The sequence below is a fragment of the Schistocerca cancellata genome, chromosome 3 (genome assembly GCF_023864275.1).
Source record: "Schistocerca cancellata isolate TAMUIC-IGC-003103 chromosome 3, iqSchCanc2.1, whole genome shotgun sequence".
In the NCBI taxonomy this organism is placed as follows: domain Eukaryota; kingdom Metazoa; phylum Arthropoda; class Insecta; order Orthoptera; family Acrididae; genus Schistocerca; species Schistocerca cancellata.
The window spans coordinates 444019571-444046529 of NC_064628.1; the positions used below are offsets into that span (position 1 = coordinate 444019571).

General features: G+C 43.1%; 1 protein-coding gene across 2 annotated transcripts in view; it reads left to right on the forward strand.

Annotated features, from left to right (window-relative positions):
* LOC126175200 (cytochrome P450 4C1-like) overlaps window positions 1-26959 on the forward strand; it is a 214856-nt gene that overhangs the window by 89225 nt on the left and 98672 nt on the right. For both annotated transcript variants that reach the window (XM_049921800.1, XM_049921801.1), the window contains exon 3: window positions 10788-11015. In XM_049921800.1, coding sequence (XP_049777757.1) covers window positions 10788-11015 — 228 coding nt within the window. The remainder of the gene's footprint in view (window positions 1-10787; window positions 11016-26959) is intronic.

Genomic DNA, 26959 nt, shown 5'->3' on the forward strand with positions numbered 1-26959 from the left:
ATTCAGTGTCCGTGAAGGCTACAGGTCTTGTGTCATTCAGATCATCATCTACCTTTGTAGATAAGTTAGTGAACTGATCTGAAAGTTCAGCTACTTTATCCGATAGTGAAATTATTTCCTCTGTGTGTTTTTCTGAACCAAGTTTCAGAGTGTCCATTTGTGTTGAAATCGTATCTATTGTGTCCTTTAAGTTTTCCAGAGTTTTTGCAAGTTGCGTAACCGAATCGGGTGATGCAACTGAGTCAATTATAGCTTGCAAGGTGTCGTAATTTTCATGAACAATAGATTGCAGTTCTTTTATGGCTGCTTCGTGATTCTGTAATGCATTTTCATTACGCGAAAAAATAGGTCGGAAATGCTCATAAATTTGTGTTTTTACGTCATTACAGACTTTTTGACATTTCGATTCTATTTTATGTATCTCAGTAGTTAAATCTTCACGTGTTTGTTCAAGCGTGGTGTGAAGATTTTGTTCCATTGCGTCTAACTGTTGCTGTATTTGTCTCTGGTGTTGTTCCATTGTGTCTAACTTTTGAAGATTTTGTTCCATTGTGTCTAACTTCTGAAGATTTTGTTCCATTGTGTCTAACTTTTGAAGCTTTTGCTGTGTTTGTCCCATTTGTTGTATTAATTGTAATAACAATGCACTGGTGTCTGAAACATGTTCCTCAGTGCTTTTCGGCAGTGAATTTGCACCGGCAACATTCACATTTTGACAAGCAGAAAATGTGTCTTGACTTATTTGAGAAAACGGTGAGGACCCAAAACCTGAATCTACAGTATTTGCGAGATTGTGTCCTGTCATTTCGGATTCCTGAGGCGAGCTGTTGCCGACCGATCGATCGATAATGCTTCCCTGTTCACTAATTGTTTCACTGCCTACACCATTATTTGCAGCCCCCTCCATTTCCTTATGCACAATTACCAAATTACTACTTTGAACATTAGTTAATTCATTGCACGGTGGTGCTAACACACTGCTTACGTCTTCACTGTCATTTCTCAGTTTACTTTGGGGCCTAGTATTACGTTTTTCACACGCCATTATTGTCACAACACATTAACATAGCATTGAAAATAATATCTAGTTAATCGCAAGCGCAGTTGCGAAATACTTGGTGCAAATCTACATGCATGCCACAATTGTTTTACTGTACAACAATGAAAGACTGCAACTACAAAGGAGATTCTCTCTACAATTACGCGCTAGCAATAAACAAAATCTACAATAATTACACAAACTACAAGAAAAAATCAGAAGATTCCAGTGAGGTATCCTCGGCTAAGGCACGACATATGAAACGTCCCCTTAGGAAAATTTATGAATTACTGTGCTTAAATTGACACACAATATTTTTTTTTAGCGCAACGCAATCTGACTTTCAAAAATCTCTACAAAAGAATGGCCCTGACTAACATTAACCTATACGTTTCACAAATCACTTACCTCACAAAAATCTTGGTTACTCGAACTACTGCAATACAGCGAGCGCCACTACTGCCAGCTAAATAAAAGATTCAAACTACGGAAGGCACTAACTACTAATAGGCATAGTTAGCAAATGAAAGATTTTGATAGAGAACAAACAATGTATTTACCTTACTAGTGTTCAAAAGTCATAATACACTCCTGGAAATGGAAAAAAGAACACATTGACACCAGTGTGTCAGACCCACCATACTTGCTCCGGACACTGCGAGAGGGCTGTAGAAGCAATGATCACACGCACGGCACAGCGGACACACCAGGAACCGCGGTGTTGGCCCCCGAATGGCGCTAGCTGCGCAGCATTTGTGCACCGCCGCCGTCAGTGTCAGCCAGTTTGCTGTGGCATACGGAGCTCCATCGCAGTCTTTAACACTGGTAGCATGCCGCGACAGCGTGGACGTGAACCGTATGTGCAGTTGACGGACTTTGAGCGAGGGCATATAGTGGGCATGCGGGAGGCCGGGTGGACGTACCGCCGAATTGCTCAACACGTGGGGCGTGAGGTCTCCACAGTACATCGATGTTGTCGCCAGTGGTCGGTGGAAGGTGCACGTGCCCGTCGACCTGGGACCGGACGGCAGCGACGCACGGATGCACGCCAAGACCGTAGGATCCTACGCAGTGCCGTAGGGGACCGCACCGCCACTTCCCAGCAAATTAGGGACACTGTTGCTCCTGGGGTATCGGCGAGGATCATTCGCAACCGTCTCCATGAAGCTGGGCTACGGTCCCGCACACCGTTAGGCCGTCTTCCGCTCACGCCCCAACATCGTGCAGCCCGCCTCCAGTGGTGTCGCGACAGGCGTGAATGGAGGGACGAATGGAGACGTGTCGTCTTCAGCGATGAGAGTCGCTTCTGCCTTGGTGCCAATGATGGTCGTATGCGTGTTTGGCGCCGTGCAGGTGAGCGCCACAATCAGGACTGCATACGACCGAGGCACACAGGGCCATGGTGTGGGGAGCGATCTCCTACACTGGCCGTACACCACTGGTGATCGTCGAGGGGACACTGAATAGTGCACGGTACATCCAAACCGTCATCGAACCCATCGTTCTACCATTCCTAGACCGGCAAGGGAACTTGCTGTTCCAACAGGACAATGCACGTCCGCATGTATCCCGTGCCACCCAACGTGCTCTAGAAGGTGTAAGTCAACTACCCTGGCCAGCAAGATCTCCGGATCTGTCCCCCATTGAGCATGTTTGGGACTGGATGAAGCATCGTCTCACGCGGTCTGCACGTCCAGCACGAACGCTGGTCCAACTGAGGCGCCATGTGGAAATGGCATGGCAAGCCGTTCCACAGGACTACATCCAGCATCTCTACGATCGTCTCCATGGGAGAATAGCAGCCTGCATTGCTGCGAAAGGTGGATATACACTGTACTAGTGCCGACATTGTGCATGCTCTGTTGCCTGTGTCTATGTGCCTGTGGTTCTGTCAGTGTGATCATGTGATGTATCTGACCCCAGGAATGTGTCAATAAAGTTTCCCCTTCCTGGGACAATGAATTCACGGTGTTCTTATTTCAATTTCCAGGAGTGTGTATATAGCAGTTCATGACATCCAGTCTTACAAATTTCAAAACTCCGCCATTTCTCTCCCCACATTCACCACTGCAGGCGGCTCACCTCCAACTGCGCAACGCTACGCGCTGTTCACATCCAGCTGCCCAACACTACAATGGCAGACAACAATGCAAACCAGCCACAGACTGCACACAGCACAGCCAGTGATTTTCATACAGAGCGCTACGTGGCGTTACCAATAAGAAAACATAAACAGCCTACTTACAAGCTTCTCTCTGTTGTCGTTGCTGCTACTTCTTATTATTTTCGTCTCTCCTTCGGTTTACTGTCAATCCATATTCTGTATCCATTAGATTGTTCATTCATGTCAACAGATGTAACTCTTCTTCACTTTCACTGATGATAAGAATATAATCAGTGAATCTTGTCGTTGATGTTCTTTAATCTTGAATTCTAATCCACTTCTTGAATCTTTCGTTTATTTCCGTCTTTGCTTCATCGTCTTAAGAGTAGGGGCGAAAGACTATATTCCTGTCTTACACCCTTTTTAGTCGGAGCACATCGTTTTTGCCTTTCACTATTATTATTCCCTTTTTGCTCTTTTACAGGTTGTGTATTACCGTCTTTCTCTATACCTTATCTACATTTTTCACATTTACCGATGTCCAACACCTTTTCCAGCTCTTCAAATCCAATGAGCGTGTACTGATTTTTCTTCAGTGTTGTTTCCATTATTTACCGTAACGACAGAACTGCGTCTCTGCTTTAGTATTTACCTTTCCTAAAGCCAAACTGATCGTCATCTACGTAGTCGTCAGTTTTTTCCATTGTTCTATATATTATTTTTAACCGTGACTTGGTTGCAGGAGCTGTTAAGCTGAATGTGTGATTAATTCCCGCAGTTGTCAGTTCTTTCAGTCTTCAGGATTGCGTCGATGATGTTTTTCCGAAAGTCAGATGGTATATCGCCAGAACCATATGTTTTACACACCAACGCTAATAGGCATTTTGCTGTTACTTCCCCCAAGGTTTTGGAAATTCTGGTAGAATGTTACTATCCCTTCTGCCTTATTTGATCTTAAGTCTTCCAAAGCTCATTAAAATTCTGATTCTAATACTGGACTCCCATCTGTACTGAAGTGACTCCTGTTTCTTCTTCTGTCATGCCATCAGACAAGTCCTGCCTCTTATAGAGATCTTCGATGTATTCCTCTCACCTGTCAGTTCACTCTTGAGCATTTAACAATGGAATTCCCATTGCGCTCTTAGTGTTACCGCCCTTGCTTCTGATATCATAGAAGGTTGTTTTTACTTTTCTATACGCTGCATCAGACTTTCCGACAATCAGTTCTTTTTCGATTTCTTCACATTTTTCATGCAGCCATTTCGCCCTAGCTTCCCTACTACGACTCGAGATTCTCCAAAAAATCTGTCGACTGCCAATATAATCGTGACGGTAAGGTCACCAGCATGGCCTTTCTCATATCGGGAGGTGTGCAGGAATATTAAAAAACCTATCTGCTCACACACTATAAATCCTGATTGGCTGTAAAGTTATTCATTTCTTCAACTCAGGTGAAACTATCCGCATCAGGGGCCTAATATTTAAGTACCTGGAATTTGCACAATAGATTATTAAGCTGAAATATTCACTGATATGCTCTGTATCTGTATTACTTTCAAAAGCACTTCTTGACTAAGCTAACGCAAAGATCAGCTTTCTCTCGGAGATTAAGCCTCTTCCTAAGAATAAGTATTTTGGCGCTTCTCGTAATTTTTTTTCCACATTAAAGGAAAACAGTTGGGCATATTAAACTTCAGTTCAGTAATCACAATGCAATACCATCATCCAGACGTCTTGAAGCTACTAGCAGAAACGAAGCTAAACTGCTGTCTCAGATTTTAAACATATTTTCAGACAAAAGTTACTTGATACATTTTCAAGAGGTGATGCCACACAGCTCTTATATGTTTGAAAAGTATCATATTGCCACCTTGAGCTGCTGGTTAATTCAGTATTTTCAGGTGCATTATTCATGGTTTTATTACCAGACGATAGCGGTTCTATATTTTGTCTAACATGATGCTGTCACTACGCGTGGGTTGTTTCTTACATTTCCGTCAGTTAACTGATTCGTGACAGTTCAAGTCTACAATGTTACTTACGTATCATTTTATTTCAAATATATTACTGCCCCTCGTATTTCCCTACCAATGTTTTAAATGATTCGCCGGCCGGAGTGGCCGAGCTGTTCTAGGCGCTACAGTCTGGAACCGCGTGACCGCTACGGTCGCAGGTTCGAATCCTGCCTCGGGCATGGATGTGTGTGATGCCCTTAGGTTAGTTAGGTTTAAGTAGTTCTAAGTTCTGGGGGACTGATGACCTCAGCAGTTAAGTCCCATAGTGCTCAGAGCCATTTTTTTTAAATGATTCATTTTTCTTCAAGATTCAATACAATAAGATGCTTGACCTGTCCCAACATATAGCGTAACGACTGCTATTCAGTTACGCACAACAAAGACTGACGAAGTTTTTCATTATTATCAGGACTTCATAGCAACATTGACGTTGGACGCTCCATAGGAGCTGGAGTATTGTAGCCCGGCTGCCACCAGACACACGATACTGGACGGGTGCTATATTTCTCCCAGGGCTTCCTGATATTACATGCCATCGGAATAATTCATTTGTACAACACATTTTAACACGAATTAGCACATGACACAAACTACACTCGTAACACAATTGAAGGGGCACTTTTCGAAACCCCGTAAGTGTTGCCCACTTCGATATAGAAATCTGAAATTTGGCACATACATGTTTACGACCGTCCTCTGCAATGGTGCGAAAGCGTGGCACCCTCAGATTTTACTCTCGGTCTCAGAGATGCTTCAGACAGCAGGGTGTCGACACAAGCGAGAAAAGACCAGAGCTCAGAAGTACCTACATGTGAAGTTTAAGTTTGGTTAATGATGTCACACTGAGACGAAATTCACCACAGTTCTGCCCAGGGCCAGGATGGACGTGTCACACGACAGGGCCCCTCTTATTCACATTTCTCCCCTTCTTTTGACCCCTCTGTGTATTTCAGAACCACGACGCTCAGCGTCGCTTTCTTGCGGCTAACCGAGGGAAACGTTTCAGGTACACCACTGCTCAGAATTGATACGAAAGGGCTGGAGGGTTTGGCCTTTACCCTTAAGTAGAGGGCGGGAAAACAAGAGATCTTTAGAAATATTCGACAAAATTTGAACGTCATCTGAGTTAGAAAATGGGTGTCGATGCTTTATCAGCCCGCCCGCTTCGCGCCCTTCTGTGGAGTGATCACGCGGGGCGGGGAGGGGGGTAGGATTGCTACATAGATTTGCGAAAATGAAACGGCAAAGACTCCCTCTAAGGGCTACCAGTTCGGCAACACCCCCGGTGCTACCTGCGCAGCTTTGTTGTGCACTTTAAAAATGTCTCTATACAAAGACAGCTAATCACTGATTCCTAGGCGCCAGCGCAATAGGCAACCATTTCGACACACTTCAGGTGAGTGGCACTATGTCTTTGAGTTGGCACCTGCCGCATGTGGAATTTAAGAGGCGCTTGTCACACCGGCGCCTAGGAATCAATGAATGGCTCTCTCTAAACAGGGACATTTTTAAAGTGTGAAAGTGTGTTGTGTGACTAGCGCCTTCCGTCGGGTAGACCGTTCGCTGGGTGCAAGTCTTTCGATTTGACGCCACATCGGCGACTTGCGCGTCGATGGGGATGACATTATGATGATTAGGAAAACACAACACCCAGTCCCTGAGCGGAGAAAATCACCGACGCAGCCGGAAATCGAACCTGGGCCCTTAGGATTGACAGTCTGTTGCGCTGACCACTCACCTACCGGGGCGGACATTTTTAAAGAGCGCAACAAATGTGTGTGGGAAGCACCAAGGGTGCTGCCGCACTAGTGGCTCTTAGACGGAGTTTTGCCGTTTTATTCACGTATGTGTCAATGTGGTATGGCCATCGCTCCCCTTCCCGCATCATTACGCCGCAGAAGGGTGCGAAACAGGAAGGCTGAAAAAGCATAAATACCCTTTGCTGTTTCGGATGGCGTTCAGATATTGTCGTATATTTCTGAACGGTCCGTTGCGGTTCTACCCTGTACACCGGTACAGAAGTTGCTGTGGCTGTACACCCCAAAGGAATGCGATCACGGTCAACGGTGTTGCAGGCCCACGATGTCCTTAGAGTAGGGTTGAATCATCCGGGAGGTGTCAGCAGTGTCAAATGTCTTCAAGAATGTCGTCCTGTTGCTCGTCACACTGTGGACTGTCGTTTTCGCTCGCAAAATGTATGAGAATCAACGCCCCAAAAGACGGGGTGGTGTTAATGACACCCTTCCGTGCCACTCTTTTGACGGTTTGTCTGAAACGTTTCCCTCCGCCAAACATAAGAAAACGCCATGATTTCATCTACGTGCGTCGTGGTTCTGACCTCTAAGGGAGAGGCCTCTGAAGAAGGGAGGGATTTGGGTAAGAGAGGATGTGACGACCTTCCCATAGTGTGACGCGTCCACGGTGGCCTCGGGCAGAAATGTGCTGAAATTTAGTGCCACTGTGACATCATAAACTCAGCTTGCTCGTCTGAGCTTTCAGCTTTTCCCGCATGTGCCAGCACCTTGCTGTTTGAGGCGACGCCGAGTGTGACGCCGCAAGACGCCACGGTTTAGCATTGTTACAGAAGATTATTGTAGGCACACTTGAGCCAAATTCCTCTCTTCTGTGTTGCAGTGGATACAATTACAGGGCTTCGAAAATGTCATCCGTTAAATGTGTTGCGCAGTCTACATCTACATCTTTTTCGACACACCACAGTTCTCATTATAGAGCGTGTCTTCCCATTTCCTGTTCCAGTAGTTAGTAGTGCGCGGGACAAACGATTTTTGGCGAATGTCCGTAGCAGCTCGAAACTCTAATTTTTGCATGACAATGTCTTGACGAAATATGAAATGTTCTTCTACCAACGTAACCCCTCAGACAGTTAACTGCAGACAAAACTGTGTTGCAGAACGCTTCTGTCGTAGCGTCTGCTACTGGAGTTGCATGAGCAACTCATTACGGTTGCCTCTTACTACACATCTACGTGGTAAAAGAGACTTCTCTTCTTTGGATACGATTTATTTCCTCTGTCAATCTTACCTGGTAAGGGTCCCAGACTGACGAACAATACTCAAGTATTGGTCAAACGACGGCGTTGTAAGCTGTCTGCTTCGTAGGTGAACAATGTTTCATTAGCACTCTGCAAGTGAATCTCAGTCTGCCACCTTTCATGTAGTCGTTCAATTTTAAATCGCTCAGTGCGAGAACTGCCCGACATTGAATAGATGTGACTGCTTTCCGCGACTGTTCAGCGATCGTGTATTCGTACAATGAAGCGTTTTCTCGCCTTTTTACGGACTATACGTTACACTGTTTTCTGTTGAGGCTCGAATGCCAATTCTGACATCAAGTGCTATTCGGCTGTAGGTCTTCCTCCAATTCCTTACAGTTTTCTAGTGTTGCATCTTCTCTGGATTCAACAACGTCACCCACGAAGAACTTCAGATTTCCCGACGTTACATACTAGACAATTTCCAGAAATTATGAACAGTTTTTGCCCTACAATATGCCCTTGGATAGGCTGGATTAACTTTTACGACTAAGGATTACTCTCATTTGGAAACGACATGCTGTGTTGCATTATGTGCTGGAAACTCTTCAAACCAGTTACGAAGATAGCCTATTATTCATTACACTCGCATTTAGTTCGTTAAATGACACTGCGGATCTACCTCGAAAACCTTCCAGAGAACGGCCATGCTACCGATAGCTACATCCTTCTGGGTCTCGAGGACGACAGAGCGAGGTGAGTTTTTGGAATACATGTTGGTTCCTCCAGAGGCATTTTTCGGTCTCCAGAAAGGTCATACTCAGCAAAGGATAAAAGGTGTTCTAATATTCTTCGGCAGGCAGACGTCAGTGATTTTGGTCTGTCGTTGTTTGCGTCTGTTCGACTACTATTCTTTAAAACGTGAATGAACTTTGCATTTTTTTCGATCACTAGAAATGCTTTACTCCTGCAGCGACCTACATAGGCTGGTACTTGGAGAGAATGAAGCTATTTCTCTCTGTCTATGGAGAACCGTATTGGAACTATTTCGATCGTCTCTCCTCTGTTGAGCGATTTTAGTTGATTTCGTATCTCGCGGTCACTGAGTCATTTATTTAGATTTCTGTACTCTAGAAAGCTCTGATGGGTTTGCAAGAAGAGCACCAAGCAATAGGTGAAGAACTTCTCTAAAAATTTAGAGAACCTGTGTGCTTAAAGAATAAAAATAAAATGCGCTTCTATATCTTGTACTTACATGTTTCTCAGTATCTTTCAGCAGTGCGAACTGATATTGAATACACTTTTTGTAGCTGGGATTCACAGTTATAAAACACTTTTTGAAGGACATCATCTTTACGCCAGTGACTGTTATAAGTTTTTATGTATTTAACAGGATTGACAACGACATACAAATGTGTCAGCTTACATTACGTTGATATGGCTTAAAGCCGTAATATCACTTGATAATGGCCTAAGGCTGAAATTGCAGTAGTGTGTAATAAAAACTTATAACCGTCACTGGCGTAAAGATGATGTCCTTCAAACTGATATGAATGATCAGTACTCTAGAATAGGCAACTTGAACGTCTCGTAGGCTCCTTCCCCTGTAAAGAAATTTCTACAGCCCCACAACCCTCCTTATGGAGGAAATATAGTATTTGCCCTGTTCCCTCCAATGTTCATGTGGTAAATTTATGAAATATGCCTCTGGACAATCACGCCTTTGCTAGTGAGTTATTACGAAGTGTGAATACTGTATTAGTGCCAATAAGTTTAATCGAGAAAGAGGAAAGTGAATCAAAAACCGAACAACCGCTGTAAGTGACACTGAAGACATCTCCATCACTGTAATGGAAGCACTCGATTGGAGAAGGGGGTCATGTACACTTTACGTTTACCGGAGATAACTGATCTTTGTATCTATATGCTTCGTTTAATATAACTGGGGGCATGTCCCACCAGCAGAAGTACTCGTTAAAAAAACATTAAGTTAACGAGCGTATAGCGGACCTGTTCCAATAAAAAAAAAGAACAAACTAGACGATTTACAGAGTATTCTAAAATACATAAGTAATAAGCAAAAACCAGTTTATAACAGTATCTACCAGTTGCCCGCGAAACATTAACAAGATGAAGATGAAGCATATTTACCATTGCCTGTTTTGCTGTATTTTGCTTTTGGTTGTATTTTAGGTACATTATGAATAAAACCGTATGCTCCTAACACAGTCCTTTGTTGCTATAAACGCGTATAACACAGTCATTCCGCTGCAGGTAGAATGCTAATTACCTCATCAACATCGTCAGTCTCGAAAAGGTGTCATCTTAAGTACATTCAAACTCTATTAGTGACCACAGTCGATGGCTAAAGTATGTTGTAATCGTGGATATTGTTTCACCGTGGAGCCAGTTGCTACATGGCAAATCCACGACACCACGTTTAAGACCTTGTGTAGTAAAACTGTTTTTTGCATCTGCTGAAGAAATTTACTTTCTGGGACATGACCTCTTCCCCAACTTACCGATTCAATTTTAGTAACTATATGAGTGCTGCTCACTTTAAATAGGCTCGTGATTAAAAGATAATGAAAACCAGTGCTTCCGGCTCATGATGTCAGTCATTTTTCGATTTTCCAGTTAATGAAAGACTTCATGCAACAGTTCAACGAGGGTGCAGAGTTCGTGTGCAAAAATCTGGCAGCAGCGGCAGGCACTGAATACGATATCACGAGGATGCTCATCCACGCTACACTGGCTGTTGTCACCGCTTCCATTTTCGGCAAAAAGATGGATGAAATCGAGCCTGATGTGAACAAGCAAGCTGAGGTTGCTGATGTCTTTATCGAAGCCTTAAAGCTAATGCAGGTAAGGGTGTAAAATATGGCTTTGCGTGTAGCGTTATTTCATTGATACCCTGAGGCAACGAAAAGTGGTGTATAACATTGGTACTGTTTACAGAACTGCATTACTTTTGTTGTTATTAAATGTATTTCTATTTGTAAACATTTGTTTCGTCTACAGTATTATGATGTCTTACTATAAGGTATTCGTATACTATCTGATCAAATGAAGCCAGACACCTGTTAATGAACATTAATATGGGGTATTTCCACTCTTCGCTGTTATAACGGCTTGAACTCTGGTGGTGACATTTTCAGTGAGGTATCTAAATGTCAGTGGAGGAATGGGAGCATGTTCTTCCCCAAGGGCTGAAACCCGAGAAGGTAGTGATATTTGATGCTGGTATCTGGAGCGGAGTCGATGTTTCAGCTCATCCACAGGATTTTCAGTTGGGTCCAGTTCGGAACTCTGCAAAAGCCTGCCCATTTCAGGAATGTCACTGTGCATGCACCAACCATTACCTCGCAGATGCTGCTTTATGACAGGGTGCATTGCTATACAGGTACAAACAATCATCGTCTCCGAATTGTTCCTCTAGTACTACGCAGTACACTGTGGTAAAATTTGTTCACAGCCTTATGCATTTATTGTTTTCTTGAGCAAAATCAGAGGACCACATCCTTACCACGAAAAACAAACCAATACTGTATCATTACCTCCTCCACTGTCCGCCCCGATAGCTGAATGGTCAGCATGAGGGAGTGCTGTCCTAAGGGCCCGGGGTTCGATTCCCAGCTGAGTCAGGGATTTTCTCAGCTCAAGGACTGGGTGTTGTGTTGTCTTCATCATCATTTCATCACCATCACAGGTCGCCCAATGTGACGTCGAATGTAATAAGACCTGCACCAACGCGGCCGGACCTGCCCCGTATGGGGCCTCCCGGCCAAAGACGCCAAACGCTCATTTCCAATTTCCACCTCCTCCATAGTTCACTGTCGGCACTACAAATGATGACACTTAACATTCTCCTGCCATTCGCTAAACGAAAACGCTTTCATCGTCAGCCTGCGCTCGGTTTAGCTGTGGTTCTTCCTCAGCTTATCCACTTCACAATCGCATCACCAGCAGCCGACATGGGCATCTATAGAAGGGCTGAAAAGTCCCGGACGGATATAACGTGATTCATCACTTTAAATAATTCGTTTTCAGTCATCGTTTGTTCACTGGTGTCTCCCTTTACACAACCTCAATCGTCACTTAGTGCAACGTATGAAGAGCGCCTCGACTATTGTACCTCATTGTCTTTAAGTCCATATGCACAGTCATTCTAATTGGTGGACTGCTGGTAGCACTTAGGAAATCATGAATGATTCCTTACCATGATTTCATGCGTTTAGTTACAACCACCCTCCGGAATGCTCGACAATCTCTGTCCGTGAGTACAAGATGCTGCCTGATCTTGGTTTAGTTGTAGCTGTTTCTTCGATATACGCTTCACACTCACTTGACCAGCAGTCAATTTGGGCTGCATTAGGATGATTGAAATACTACTGACGGATTTGTTGCTCAGATGACATCCAATGACTATTCCACGTCACCTTTCATACAGGCGTGAACGCCTCTCGTGACATTTAGTGGTGAATGCCGCATTACCTCAGGGGACTTTTTTATCAGATAGTGTATTATGTTGTATAGAGAGTATTTTGATACACCGTGACAGCAAAGAATGGGAGGTAATACGTTACTACATTATTTTTATTGTTATTGCAATATGTTCCTGTTTGAAAACAATTGTTCATTTGTAATTTGATTATATCTTCCTCAAAAGATTCGTTGTACTTCTAATGAGAATGGTGTATAGGGAACAGCAAAAAAAAAAAAAAAAAAAAAAAGAAAACATATCGACAGACTTCGAGAGATTGCTGAGGGTGTTATGAGGAAAAAACTAAGGATAGGAACATACACTGAAGAGCCAAAGAAACTGGTACACCTGCCTAATATCGTGTAGGGCCCCCTCAACCTCGCAGAAGAGCCGCATCAGGACGTGGCATGGACTCGAATAATGTCTGAAGTAGTGCTGTAGAGAACTGACACCATGAATCTTCCACGGCTGTCCATAAGTCCATGAGTACCAGGGGTGGAGATCTTGTCTCAACAGCACGTTGCAAGGTATCACAGATATGCTCAATAATGTCCATGTCTGGGGAGCTGGTGGCCAGCGGAAGTGTCTAAACTCAGAAAAGTGTTCCTGGAGCCACTATGTAGCAGTTCTGGGTTTATGGGGTGTCACTTTGTTCTACTGTAACTGTCCAAGTCTGTCGGAATGTACAATGGACATGAATGGATGCAGGTGATCAGACAGGATGCTTACGTACGTGTAGCCTGTCAAAGTCGCATGTTGACGTGTCAGGGATCCCATCACTCCAACTACACACGTCCTACACCATTACACAGCCTCCACCAGCTTTAACAGTCCCCAGGTGAAATGCAGGCTCCATGGATTCATGAGGTTGTCTCCATACCCAACCACGTGCATCCGCTCGATACAATTTGAAATGAGACTCGTCCGACCAGGCAACATGTCATTGTCCGACCAGTCATCAACAGTCCAGTGTCGGTGTTGACGGACCTAGTCGAGGTGTAAAGCTTTGTGTCGTGCAGTCATCAAGGTTACAGGAGTGGACCTTCGGCTCCGAAAGGCCACATCGATAATGTTTCGTTGAATGGTTCGCACGCTAACACTTGTTGATGGCCCAGTACTGAAATCTACAGCAGTTTTCGGAAGGTTCTATCGCGTTGCACGATTCTCTTCAGTCGTCGTTGGTCCCGTTCTTGCACGATCTTTTTCCGGCTACAGCGATGTGGGAGATTGTTGTTTTACCGGATTCCTGATATTCACGGCACATTCTTGAAATGGTCATAAGGGAAAATCGCCACTTCATCGCTACCTTGGAGATGCTGTGTCCCATCGCTCGTGCGACGACTATATCACCACATTCAAACTCACTTAAATCTTGATAAGTTGCCATTGTAGCAGCAGTAACCGACCTAACGACTGAACCAGCCACTCGTCTTATAAAGGCGTTGCCGACCGCAGCCCCGTATTCTGCCTGCTTACGTACCTCTGTATTTGAATACGCATGCCTACACCAGTTTTTTAGGCGTTTCAGTGTATATCTTTAAACGTCATCCATCGACACTAAAGAGCGTCGAAGTTATGGGGGAAACGGCAGCCTCTAGGCCAGCTCTTGGGCAGCAAACTGACAGACCGCATTCCCAACCCGTTGCAATGGACCGGACAGTATTCAGGCCGTCTGGTGGTGTCTATGGCGTCCACCGCTGCCACAGCAGTACTACAGAGATCATAAGCGAAGTGAGAGCAGAGACGTTAGCTTTACAATTCACCCATGTAACTCGAACTCTCCGTGGCGTCGCTGGATGACAGTTCCAGATGTGAGTGGCTATCTTCAGTTTATCCTTCAAGACATTATTGAAGTAAGTCTGAATATTTATTCTTATCTTCATTATGTATCTTGTTCACAGCTAAGATACTGAGTTCTCCTGAGATTTCATGACTTGTTGTGCAATGTAACGGGTGATTATCAGTAAAGTGCAACTACTCATAGAGGTACAACGTGGGCTGTAATTATCGTACAGCAGCGAAACTTGTTAAATATCCTAATCCGTTAATGAGGAATCCATTTACGCTGGTAAAAAATTAGTTCAAAGTGTGGCTACCAGATGCAAATCTGGCGCTGTACACTGTTTACATGACGCTATGAGATTCAGTATGCCATTTGACGAGCTATTGCGTGAGTGAACTATATGTGTATCGAGAAAGGAGACCGAGTAGTGTTAGTGAAACGGTTTAATGTGAGCGGCAGCAATTACAGTGCTGCATTGAGAGAGTATCTCAGATTGAAAGGCTTGACCAGAGGTCCGATGTCATTAAATGGTTTAAGATCATAATGACAGTCGAAAACACGGGTGAGCTTAGTGTGACATCCGTAAAAGGCAGGAGTCCTTATTGACGGAGTTGCTGTTGCTAGAACTGACCAGGTAGCTCGTGCTCTGGGTAGTGCTAGCGCTCGTGCAGTGTCACTAGAATTGTCCATCCCGTGGTCAATAGTACAGAAGGTTTTGCGGTCTATTTTACACTGGTGCCCGTACAAGATCAAGACGACACAGCAACTGAAACCTCATGATCTGCAGCAAGGTCCTGAATTAGCTCTTCGGTTTCTGGCTCGGATCGAAATTGATGAGACATGGCCAAGCAGTTCTATGGAAGTACGAGGCACATTTTGCTCCACAGAATGCAGTGAATATACAGATCTTCCAAATTTGGCGTACTGTTAAACTGTGTGTTGTGCACGAATAGCCATTTATATCTCCATATGTGTCTGTGGTGTTTATTCACAACTAGATTTATTTTAATTTTCGACCCCTTCCTCTTTGAAGGGATGAAGGTGGTTGCTTAATGTAACGTCACCTGCCCTAACTTTTGGTCGCTCTTTAACGTCTAAAAAAAAAGAAGAAATAGGAACGCTTTTACTAGGGACACGTTCGGTCTTTACCTGATCTCAAGGCAAGGCAAATATACAGGAGCACGTTGCTCAGATGCCACGGAAATGCTGATCACGTCGTTTTAACGACTCAGTTTCTCGTCGGTGCCTCCTGAGCTCAAATTCAACTAATTGTGCAAGCAGCTGCTAATAATAAAATCAGCATTATGCCTTTCTCTCTTGTTTGAACTTTTCTACCCACGTCCCTATGCCAATCCATTAAATACGGAAACTAAAATTTTAGAAAGCATTCTGTGACTGGAACACAGCGATCAGTTTAAATTACAAAATTCAAATAAAAACATTATCTCTCTCGTTTTCAAATTTTTTAAATTTTTTATTTGTTAGAACCCTTTCCTCAGTCCATCTTAAGGCTTTTCACAGCCATTATGGCAGCCGGCGGCGCCAGACCGAGAGAGATCCGTAGAAGTACGGTTGTACAGTGTAAAGATGTTCTCGGAAGAAAGCCGAAAGGGAAGACACAAACGAATGCAGGGTGTACCAGATTTACTTTACCAATTTTTCTGTAGGAAATAGCGGAACAGAACTGTTTAAGGTGTATAGTGGTCTAGGCAACCATGAAATCATAATTGCTGCAATCGGAGGAAACGCAATCACTTACTGAAGTTCCAAATTTGCTTTTTCTGTCTGAAAAGTTTTTGGATTTCTTACCGCGATTCGATAATATTGTCATAACTTTCCTCATCTCTGAGCTGATCAGTGGTTACGGAAAGTAATTAACTCTCGACCGAAACTGAAAAATCCGAAAAATAGTTTTGTTGCAGTAATGCAAAACAAGTTCCTTCAGTTCCAAATTTTAGCCGACTAAAATTTTTTCTCCTTTGTTAGTATAAAATTCATGACTAATAAAAACAAATAATAAGTTTTGATTACAAATTTTTATAGGTAACAGATTTAGCAATTAACTGCTTATTGTAGTAAGTGTTTTCGTGACTACTCATATCTACTACGCTCAGAAAGCCTTTCATTTCTTCTCTTGTAGTAGGAAATTAAATTATTTGTACACCGTGTTCTCGACGCTGTGATCATGTAACAACAAAATAACTATGGGAAGTAGAAAGCCTATAAATATTTGTACACAAGGATCATATATAAGGTGAGTCTTTAACGATTCCAGATATCGAAACGAGGTTTACTGCATTTTATAGTACCTGAGGAGCACGTAAAGTTTTGTATGGATAATGCACTGAACTCTGGTATCAACCGAGATACTTCAACAAGTATGATTTTTAATGGAACCATACACAATTCATAACTGCATTCAGTAGCTCTTGTAAAGGCAATTAAGTGATATAGCGCTTGTTAGTATTGACGTTGGAGACCTTTCGCAAAGTAGTCAGAGAAACGCACAAAAATTAGAAAACAATGTGGCCAAAGTCGGTTATTGTGGTGTAAATACCGCCACGCAGAACTCATGTGGCAGACTGCTTCGATATGTGCAGAAAGGCAGGTCTGGCTACTAACAAGGGAAGGCCACGACGATGGTATCACAGATTTACTTTAAAATTTTTACTCTTTTAGTAGGCCACTACTCTGGCAATTCCGAGAAAATCGCAACAGATGTTTTAAGCCTTTATTATGGGGCTTACGCATCTTTGCGTAGATTCTGGGCATTAGAGTTCATGGTGGTCAAGTGATTAGCAGTCGGGCATTGTGATACGAACGTGTGTAAGACGACGGTTCGACTCTCGCTCAAACTTAATTATTATTCTATTTTTTCATCACTTTCCGTATTAATTTAATTTTCAGAATCTCAGTGAGGCGTATTTCCTCTCAGAAACTCTAAATATTCCTTGTAAATGCAGGAAAATTTCATTCATTCGATGAAGTAGATGCCAATTCAATTTATATTTTCCATGTGTGTATGACAGATACCACCTCGCAACGTGTGATGTCGAGCGCACATCCAGAGAGTAAGTGTACATTAATATTGTGGTCTGGCACATTGTGACTTGCTATATTAGTGATTGTGAATAACGTGATTCGCATCATTATTTATCGAAGTTTGACTTGGGCTTTCCAAGCCTGTCCGTCGTCCTTGAAAATTTAATTAAAAATAGTAAATAACATAAGAAATTCACCACAACTGCACGAAAATTCGCGAAGGGTTTTTTCAATATATTATCTCTTGAACATAAAAGTTAAATAATGTGACGGGTGATCAAAAACTAAAATACAGGGTAAAAAATAATTTTTAGCGGGATTTGTTTTTTCCTTCATTTTGTTCGCTATCGTTCGTTGAGTTTGGTCGAGCCGGACGTCACATGACATCGATTCAAGTTGATTGTTGATTCTTTTGCTCATTTTTTTAATTACAGATAGCAATCAGTCCTTTTTTCTATTTTTTGATCGATATAGTTCGTTGCGTTTGGTCTGGGCGGACGTCACAAGACATCCGTTCAAGTTGATCGTTGATCCCTTGGCTCTACCTTTTTTATTATAGAGAGCACGCACCCCTCGGACCGAACACGCTGAGCTACCGTGCCAACTGTACTGAAACCATCATCTCATCCATGACCTTCTGGCAGAGTGGGAACGGTATCCACTCGCCCACAACGACTTCTCGCAATCGGTACATTAGTTACATAATAGACGAGTGAAACTTCTCTTGCAATTTTCTCGGAATAGCCAGGATAGCGCACTTTACTACTTGGGAATTATGTTACATCTACATCTACATGACTACTCTGCAATTCACATTTAAGTACTTGGCAGAGGGCTCATCGAACCACAATCATACTATCTCTCTACCATTCCACTCCCGAACAGCGCGCCGGGGGAAAACGAACACCTAAACCTTTCTGTTCGAGCTCTGATTTCTCTTATTTTATTTTGATGATCATTCCTACGTATGTAGTTTGGGCTCAACAAAATATTTTCGCTTTCGGAAGAGAATGTTGGTGACAGAAATTTCGTAAATAGATCTCGCCGCGACGAAAAACGTCTTTACTTTAATAACTTCCATCCCAATTCGCGAATCATATTTGCCACACTCTCTCCCCTATTACGTGATAATACAAAACGAGCTGCCCTTTTTTGCACCCTTTCGATGTCCTCCGTCAATCCCACCTGGTAAGGATCCCACTCCGCGCAGCAATATTCTAACAGAGGACGAACGAGTGTAGTGTAAGCTGTCTCTTTAGTGGACTTGTTGCATCTTCTAAGTGTCCTCCCAATGAAACGCAATCTTTGGCTCGCCTTCCCCACAATATTATCTATGTGGTCTTTCCAACTGAAGCTGTTCGTAATTTTAACACCCAGGTACTTAGTTGAATTGACAGCCTTGAGAATTGTACTATTTATCGAGTAATCGAATTCCAACGGATTTCTTTTGGAACTCATGTGGATCACCTCACACTTTTCGTTATTTAGCGTCAACTGCCACCTGCCACACCATACAGCAATCTTTTCTAAATCGCTTTGCAACTGATACTGGTCTTCGGATGACCTTACTAGACGGTAAATTACAGCATCATCTGCAAACAACCTAAGAGAACTGTTCAGATTGTCACCCAGGTAATTTATATAGATCAGGAACATTAGAGGTCCCAGAACGCTTCCCTGGGGAACACCTGATATCACTTCAGTGTTATTTCAATGGCCTACTAAAAGGGTACCAAATTTGGGGTAAATTCCTGATACCAACGTCTTGGTCTCTCCTTGTAAGACAAAACTTCATTTTCTGTACAACGTAGATAAAGGGTCACTATGATTTTTGTATTTGGAACTGGGACATATGCTGCCTTTCGGCGCATCCGATGGGGATCAAGCAAACTATTTGAAATGTGTGTACGTTTCCAGATTATTTTGGAAACAACTACGTTTTGTCAGTGAGTTTTCATTACCATTTCCATAGTATTTGTTTGACATTCGACGTATAAATTTAGCATGTCTAACTTCTCATCATCGGTGAGCATGTCTGCATGCAAGAAATGTCGCCGCAGTAAAGATCTACGGATAGACAACACAATTACTACTAGTTTTATAGTCAGACAATTAAACAGTTGAAAGGCGTGATACAACGATGTAGCCTGGCCTGAGAGTGTTTACAACACAAAACACCGATTTCAGTGACTTGTTTGTCAATTTTAGAATAATTCTGGGATTCCTTTGTGAAGAGTTTCTACCTCAAGATTAACAAGGATTATATCACTGTACGAGTATTTTCAAACGCTTTGGGATGCCGTTAAAATATATAATTCTATTTAAAAATTATACTTATTTCATTATCTTGATCAATACAAAAGTTAACATTCTTTACTGCGTACCAAAGTACGTGGTCCTTAGCGTACCATCATTTGCAGAAAACCTCGTTTCGACACCTAAAGCCGTTCACGAAATGTAAGGGGCATTACTTATTAGTGTGACTCACCTTGTATGATTTAAAAAATGGAATTTAATTTAAACCGACAAATATCTTTACTCGGAATTTCTAGTACGTAAGTTCCTCATCCAACGCTTGCCTCTGAGATACCGTTTGCAAACGAGAGCAACCAGGAATCAAATGAGGTGGGTTGGGCATATGTGTAACCAACTATTACATAGCTTGCTTACGCTCTCCAAAAGGGGGGAGGGGTGAGTTAGAATTTGCATAGATGGCACCACGCCTCATTATTAGCAGTCAAATGAATAAGTATTTAATCAGCTGCTGCAGTTATATAAAATATAGACATATGATGCATTGAGAGAAGTGGATTAGCTAATGAAACACAATGATGTATTCATATTACGTGTGTGTGTGTGTGTGTGTGTGTGTGTGTGTGTGTGTGTGTGTGTGTGTGTGTATGTGTGTGTGAAGCTGTCCATTTTATGGCACATTTGCATAATTAAGCATTATTGTACTATGAGATAATATTGACTGTATCTGAGATTGTGATGCAGATTAATCGATAGTAATAATTGAGACTGTCAGCTGTTATTTATCTCTTTCTTTCCATTAATTTGCTTACATATATTTTGCAAACATTAATCAGGCGGCAATGAATACCCTTCATTGATTTGATCTGTGTATCTGGAATTTCTGTAGAATTATTTGATAATGGGTAACCTGATTTTTCTCTTACCAACAAATGGTTATTCTGACAGCTTTGTACGTTCGTAAGTTCACCAGAAACCGGGGAAATCGCTTTTAGACAGCGACTGAGAAAATCCTGGCCACAGGTGTCGCAGTCCCAGCTATCCAAGGCAGCCATTCTCGCTCACCAACCCTTAGCTGCACCACACATAGTGTGTGGCTGTCTCAGACCTGCGGCTGTCGGTCTATAAATTATTTGGAAAAATGAAGTTTCCCTCAGTCAAACATTAGAGGGAATTTTCAAGCATCTACACCATACTACAACAATTTTGTTTCATTCCTTAATTGTTCATTTGATCTGTAGAAGCTCAAACTTCCTGCTTACGAAAATAATTACTAGTTGAGATGTTTGATATATCCAGGAAATCAGTGAGCTATGAGTGAGAAATGCTAGTATAGCTAATGGTACGAAAACAACCCGTTCTACACTATAATAACAGTGTAAGGTATTAATTTTGTAAAACGCATCTCAAGGTTCAATAACATACTTTCATATTTACATATCCAGTATTATCTGGAATGATGTTTGGCTGACTCCTGTTATTGCGACACGTTATAAGGAGCATTAAAACACAAAAACTGAATAAACGTGAACATGTTAACATAAATGTCTGTTTTCGCAGCTAGGGAAACTTCAACATCAAAGCAAACATCACAATATTAGATATTAAGGAGCGGAATATCCTTGAATGTATGTGGTTATCAGGCAAAAATAACTGGTAAAAGGCATATACAAACGAGTACTTAAACTTCTAAATAAAAAAAAGCATGGGGGTTGTAAGAACAGCAATAACTGTAAATAACTTGCTAAACTGCATGTTTACACAGAAATGTACCTTTAGAATAACATGTGTGTGTAATAAACATGTATGTAGTGAAATATCAGTTTTCGGAACGAAATTTTCGCTCTGCAGTAGAGTGTGCGCTGATATGAAACTTCCTGGCAGATTAAAACTGTGTGCTGGACCGAGACGACTCGAACTCGGGACCTTTGCCTTTTGCGGGCAAGTACTCTACCAACTTTGTTTTCTTTTTTTTATGTGGAAAGTGCTCTACCACCTTTTTTTCCGTGGGCAAGTGCTCTACCACCTTCTTTATTCTCCTTCTATGTTTTTAGTTTCTATTTTTATTTTTTATTTTGATAACAAAAGGAACAAACACCTACAACATGAGCAAAAAGTTGCAGGTAATGAGAAAAACAAATAAACGCCTCTACTGTATGAAAACAAAAGACGTTCTTCATAAGGTAACACAGTATTCCTTGAAAACGGAAAACATAAATAGGTATATTTTCGTAACATCCTACTTTTATTTTATTTATTTATTTATTTATTTATTTATTTTTTTTTTGAGAAGGGAAATAAGCATACAGTCTCACCAGCAGCAGCAACCCGACTTTTTTAAATTTTATTTTCATAGGGGAGCACAGGAGAAAGAAAACAAATAGGCTGCAGATAGAGACAATACGTGAAAAGGATAAACATGTGCAAAGGAAAAAAACTTAGAAGAGGAGGAAAAAGGAGAAGTGAAAGAAATTAGGAATACTTTCCGCGGCTTCCTCCACTTTGGCGCCCCATCAGAACAACATCCATTCTGTCGTTGACTATTAGAAGGCGAACGTGGGATCGTCCAGTCTACGCCGGCACGTTACGTTGAGATTCCACCTCCGAGGCGGGTAGGCGAAAATACTCTGTAAACAATTCGCGGAAGTGGCCCGATAGTGTCGATGTCGGCGAAGGGTGTGGTTACGTACTTGGAGGTGTGTCTAAAAGTCCACCGGATCAACGATGTCATCCAGGAAGAGATAGTTGATAGCCATGCCACTGATCCATGTGATGGCGTGCCAATTAGACAATGGAAAGCAGGTCCTGTCGGGATATATCAACATGGTAGGAGAAACGTGATGTGGTGGTACTCAGAGGCAGAAAGCCACAGTCGTCTGTACGAGGGTCCAGACATCTGCTGCTAACTCACACTCAAAACGATGTAAATCTGTATCTTCGACATTGCACTTGAGGCACAGGAATGAGTCAACCATGACGATGAGATGCAGTTTCTGTCTTGTAGTATATTTGCCGTTGACGAGAAGGTATATGTTGCGGTGGTGTCAGTGGTATGGTGTGGTTGGTGGATCGTTTTCCAAATTGTAGGCCATGAAACCTGGGAGTGACGTGCTTCGACGGGGTTTCGGCGTGGGGACTTTCGGAGAAGGCGGTAGATGTCGCGGGTGGGCGTCTTCCTGGTCCTGGGGAGCTCGGTGCATGTGTAACTGTATTCCAAAAGGAAACGGCCGATGTGCGACATCGGAGGTGGGATGTGTGCCAAATACGTCGGTGGGCGTCCCGAAACAGGTGCGAGCTTTGTGCTCAACATTCCAGTAAAACTAGCATTTTGACTTTTTCATAACCGGAGCATAGTATTGGTGTAAAGTGCCGTAGTCCTGGCTCTCACATTAACCAGATCGAGGCCACCATCCCTCTTCCTTAAGGTGAGAGTTTAATACTGGACTCTGAAGATGTGTCCAGAACATATAAAATACCCGAAAGCCGCCTGTAGTCTGGCTGCCATTGTCACAGTGATGGGTAGAATCTGAGCGATATGGGGTATCCGGGCTGCCAGATGGGTATTGACCAATGTGACTCTCTGGCACCTATTTTCAGCGGGCGTAGTAGGTGATTTGGTATGTTGGCCAAGATGCGTTGGAGTTTCGCCCGTAAACTGATAGCCGAGGTGTGGCGAATGTCTCCTGTATACACCAACCCGAGACAGCTAAGAGTGTCCACCAGTTGAAAGGGGACTACGCTGTCTGCGGGAAGGCCGCGGCCGATCTTCATGGCGCATGATTTTGCGACGTTCATAGTGCACTGTAAAGGGTAATCCACTGCATCGCAGCTTTTACGTCTGCCGCTGGACGTACGACAAGGGCCAAGTCGTCCGCGTAGGCTCGGCAGCGGAACATATGATCCCGGAGTGGAATACCTGTCAAGCGTCGCCGTAATCCGCAAATGAGTGGTTCCATCGCAATGGCATAAAGCACCGTCGACAGAGGGAAACCCTGCCGTACTGAGCGTTCAATCCGTGCAGTTCTGTAAGTCTGCCCCACGAAGGAGCCGCATAATCAATTGTGTGAACGTCGAGGGAATCACCATCCGGTCCATCACTGCGTTGAGGAATGCATTACTGATGCGGTCAAACGCTTGTTTGAAGTCGATGGAGATTAAAGCGCCTGGCAGTCGCGAGTGTGTTGCCACGGCGATCACATCTCGATATTCACTGAGGGCTGTCTGTATATTACGATCACCGCCTTAGGATGTTTGTTCGTGGGAAACAATGTCTCGTAAGACGTGTTTGAGTCGCACTGTTAGAAGGCGTGTGAAAATCTTGAAGTCGGAACTGAGTAACGTGATTGGCTGATAACTGTCGAGTCGTGTTTCTCCCACAGGTTTTCGGAATGGTACGAGTAAGCCTTCCATGAACAATGGTGGCGGGATTGCCACGCCGGACAAAAGTTTCCAGTACATATCTCTCCAGTGGGGCAACATCAAATCTTGAAAGGTTCTGTAAAATTCGAAAAGTAAACCATCCGGGCCGGGAGATCGATTCAGTGATCCTTTGCCACAGTGCCATGGACGTCGTCGGTGGTCACTCCGCAGTCAGGAGGGTTGCAGTCGCGGCGTTTAGTGTACAATGTATCTCCTGGGTAACCTCAGCAATGGCCTCTGCACCGGAAGGTACTTCTTGATAGAAAAGTCTGTAGTGCTTGTGAAGGCATCCGCAATGGTAGCTTGCGAAGTCAGCCGTAGGTAGGTCAAAAGTTGTCATTAAGGCCCATCGGCGTCGACGAACATTTTGAACAATATAATGCACAGAAGGTTCTTCTTCACTGTTAATCCTATCTGGCTGCGTGCTCGTACAATGGCTCCCACTAGACGGCACCTGGTTAAGGTTAAAATCTTTGCCTTGAAGGGCTGAGTTTCTTTTAGACGATCCGGCGATGTAGGGTGATCCATGAGCTCTCATAGAGCGCTATAGTAGAAATCTGTTGTTTGGTGATTCCACCTGGCTTTGGTTCTGCCATAGTGTGTCAACCTGTGTCGGATGGAAGGTTTGGAGCACAGTAACCACCACTGCAGTGTGGTCTCGTAACGCATGGTGCGTTGAACACAAGTGCGCCACGTGTCGGTGACGTGTTGTCGACATAAGGGTCTCGCAGTAGCGTGACGTTGAGTTTCCAAGGTCCTGCACTGCGCCATATAGATTGCCTAAGTAGCTTCATGGCACAGATGTAGATGTCATGATGCGAAAAGGCAGACGGCCAACGTTCCGCGTCGAGGAGAACGGATTTTAGAGCGTTAGAGATGTAGGGGAAGGCGGGGAAAGACGGGGAGGTGGGGTAAGACGGGGAAGGGCTATAAGCTACAGTTAAAAAGTGCTGCCATCTGTGGATAGCTACATCAACATCATCAATACACAGGTCGCAGTGTGTTGACATTGCTGAACCTTAGTTTCGCGGCGGTTTCTGTGAGCTTTGTAGGGTAGGTACAATTGTTAAACTGATTTACAATGCTTTACATCTTTCGAGGTCCGTCCGGAGCCGCGCTGCTGCTACGGTCGCAGGTTCGAATCCTGCCTCGGGCATGGGTGTGTGTGATGTCCTTAGGTTAGTTAGGTTTAAGTAGTTCTAAGTTCTAGGGGACTGATGACCACAGCAGTTGAGTCCCATAGTGCTCAGAGCCATTTGAACCATTTCGAGGTCCTAAAACGTGTGTTTCGTGAACATTTGTCCAGACTGTATATATAGCACTGAATAGTACGTCTTATTAACAGTAAACTGCTGTGTCAGTAGTAAATGTTCATTAAATAGTGTTCATGTAGGCGTAACATAACCTGACAGCATGGTAGGGGGCAAGACGGGGTGGGGCAAGATGGGGAGTTTACCCGTCTTGCCCCTACTATTTGTCCAACCATTACGTTCTTATCGTCTCATGTGTTTACCTCGCTGCAGGTTTTGAACACGTACATTATACGTTGAATATAATTGTAAATAGAATGGTATTCGTTATTCCAACGTTTCCTAATTAATTACAAAGGATGCCTTAGGCTATATGGTGAATACAAATACACAAAACGTGCAAAGTCAGTATTTTTGCTATGCTTTAACGACTGACTATTGGAAATATGGTATTTACTATGTAATATAGATTACCGGGAATGATCTGACTCAATAGTACGTTCCACGTGTTTTATTTCAAATGGTTCGCAAGTATCGGCGACATAGGTCTATGCAAGATTGGTCATTGGAGTCAATGGAAGGCGCTGTAAATGCTGTTATAGAAGGTCATATGGGTTCCTTCAGAGCTACTCGACAGTTCAACGTGCGATAGACAACGACTGAACGACATGTGGCCAAGAAACATGCTAATCCTGGCTACACAGTTGTGAAAAGGTTAGGACCGATCACTAGTGTGTTTACCCCACAACAAGAGGCAGAACTTAAAGGCTACTTAACACAGATGGAATGATAGTATTTTGGCCTAACACTTAAAGAACTTTGTGAACTTGCTTTTCAGCTAGCTGAACGAAACAACATCAAACATCCATTTAATACTGCAGCCAAATGTGCTGGAAGAGATTGGTTAAATTTATTTATTTATTGATTTATTTAACCTGGCAAGATTAGGGTCATCAGGCCCTCTCTTACATGTAACCAGGTATTCTACTTATTTTACATTCATACGTTTTAGTAGGCATGTTAAACTACATCTAGTACAAAAAGTGAAATAAACAATTAGAAAGGTACACCTGGAAAAATACATACATATAGAGTTTATATTCGTAGATCATAAGTACTGTTATAATTAGACATTATTGAAGAGACAAATTTTAGATAGGAGTGCTGGCAGCAGGGAGTATGAGGGAGACTCGTGGTGAAGGGAGGAGAAGAATAGAGAGACATGAGAAACATAATTAAGGAAATATAAAGGAAAAGAAGATTGCCTGGCTAATAGAGATAGATGAAGAAGAAGGCATCTCAGGAGCAAGATAGGATACGCTAGCTTTGCTATTTGACAGATGAGAGGATTGGCCTGGTACATTAATTTTATGGAGAACTTTATGAGGATGATAGTAGGAAATGCTTCAACTTCTTCTTAAAAGCAGCAGGAGATTGAATTTTGCGCAAGGTAAGGGGCAGTTTGTTCCAGAGGCGGACAGCAGCGACTGAGAAGGAGTTTGCAAAAGTTTTTGTTTTGTGAGTGGGCACAGTTAGGATACCAAATAAGAGTGACCTCGTGTTTCGATTATGATGGCAT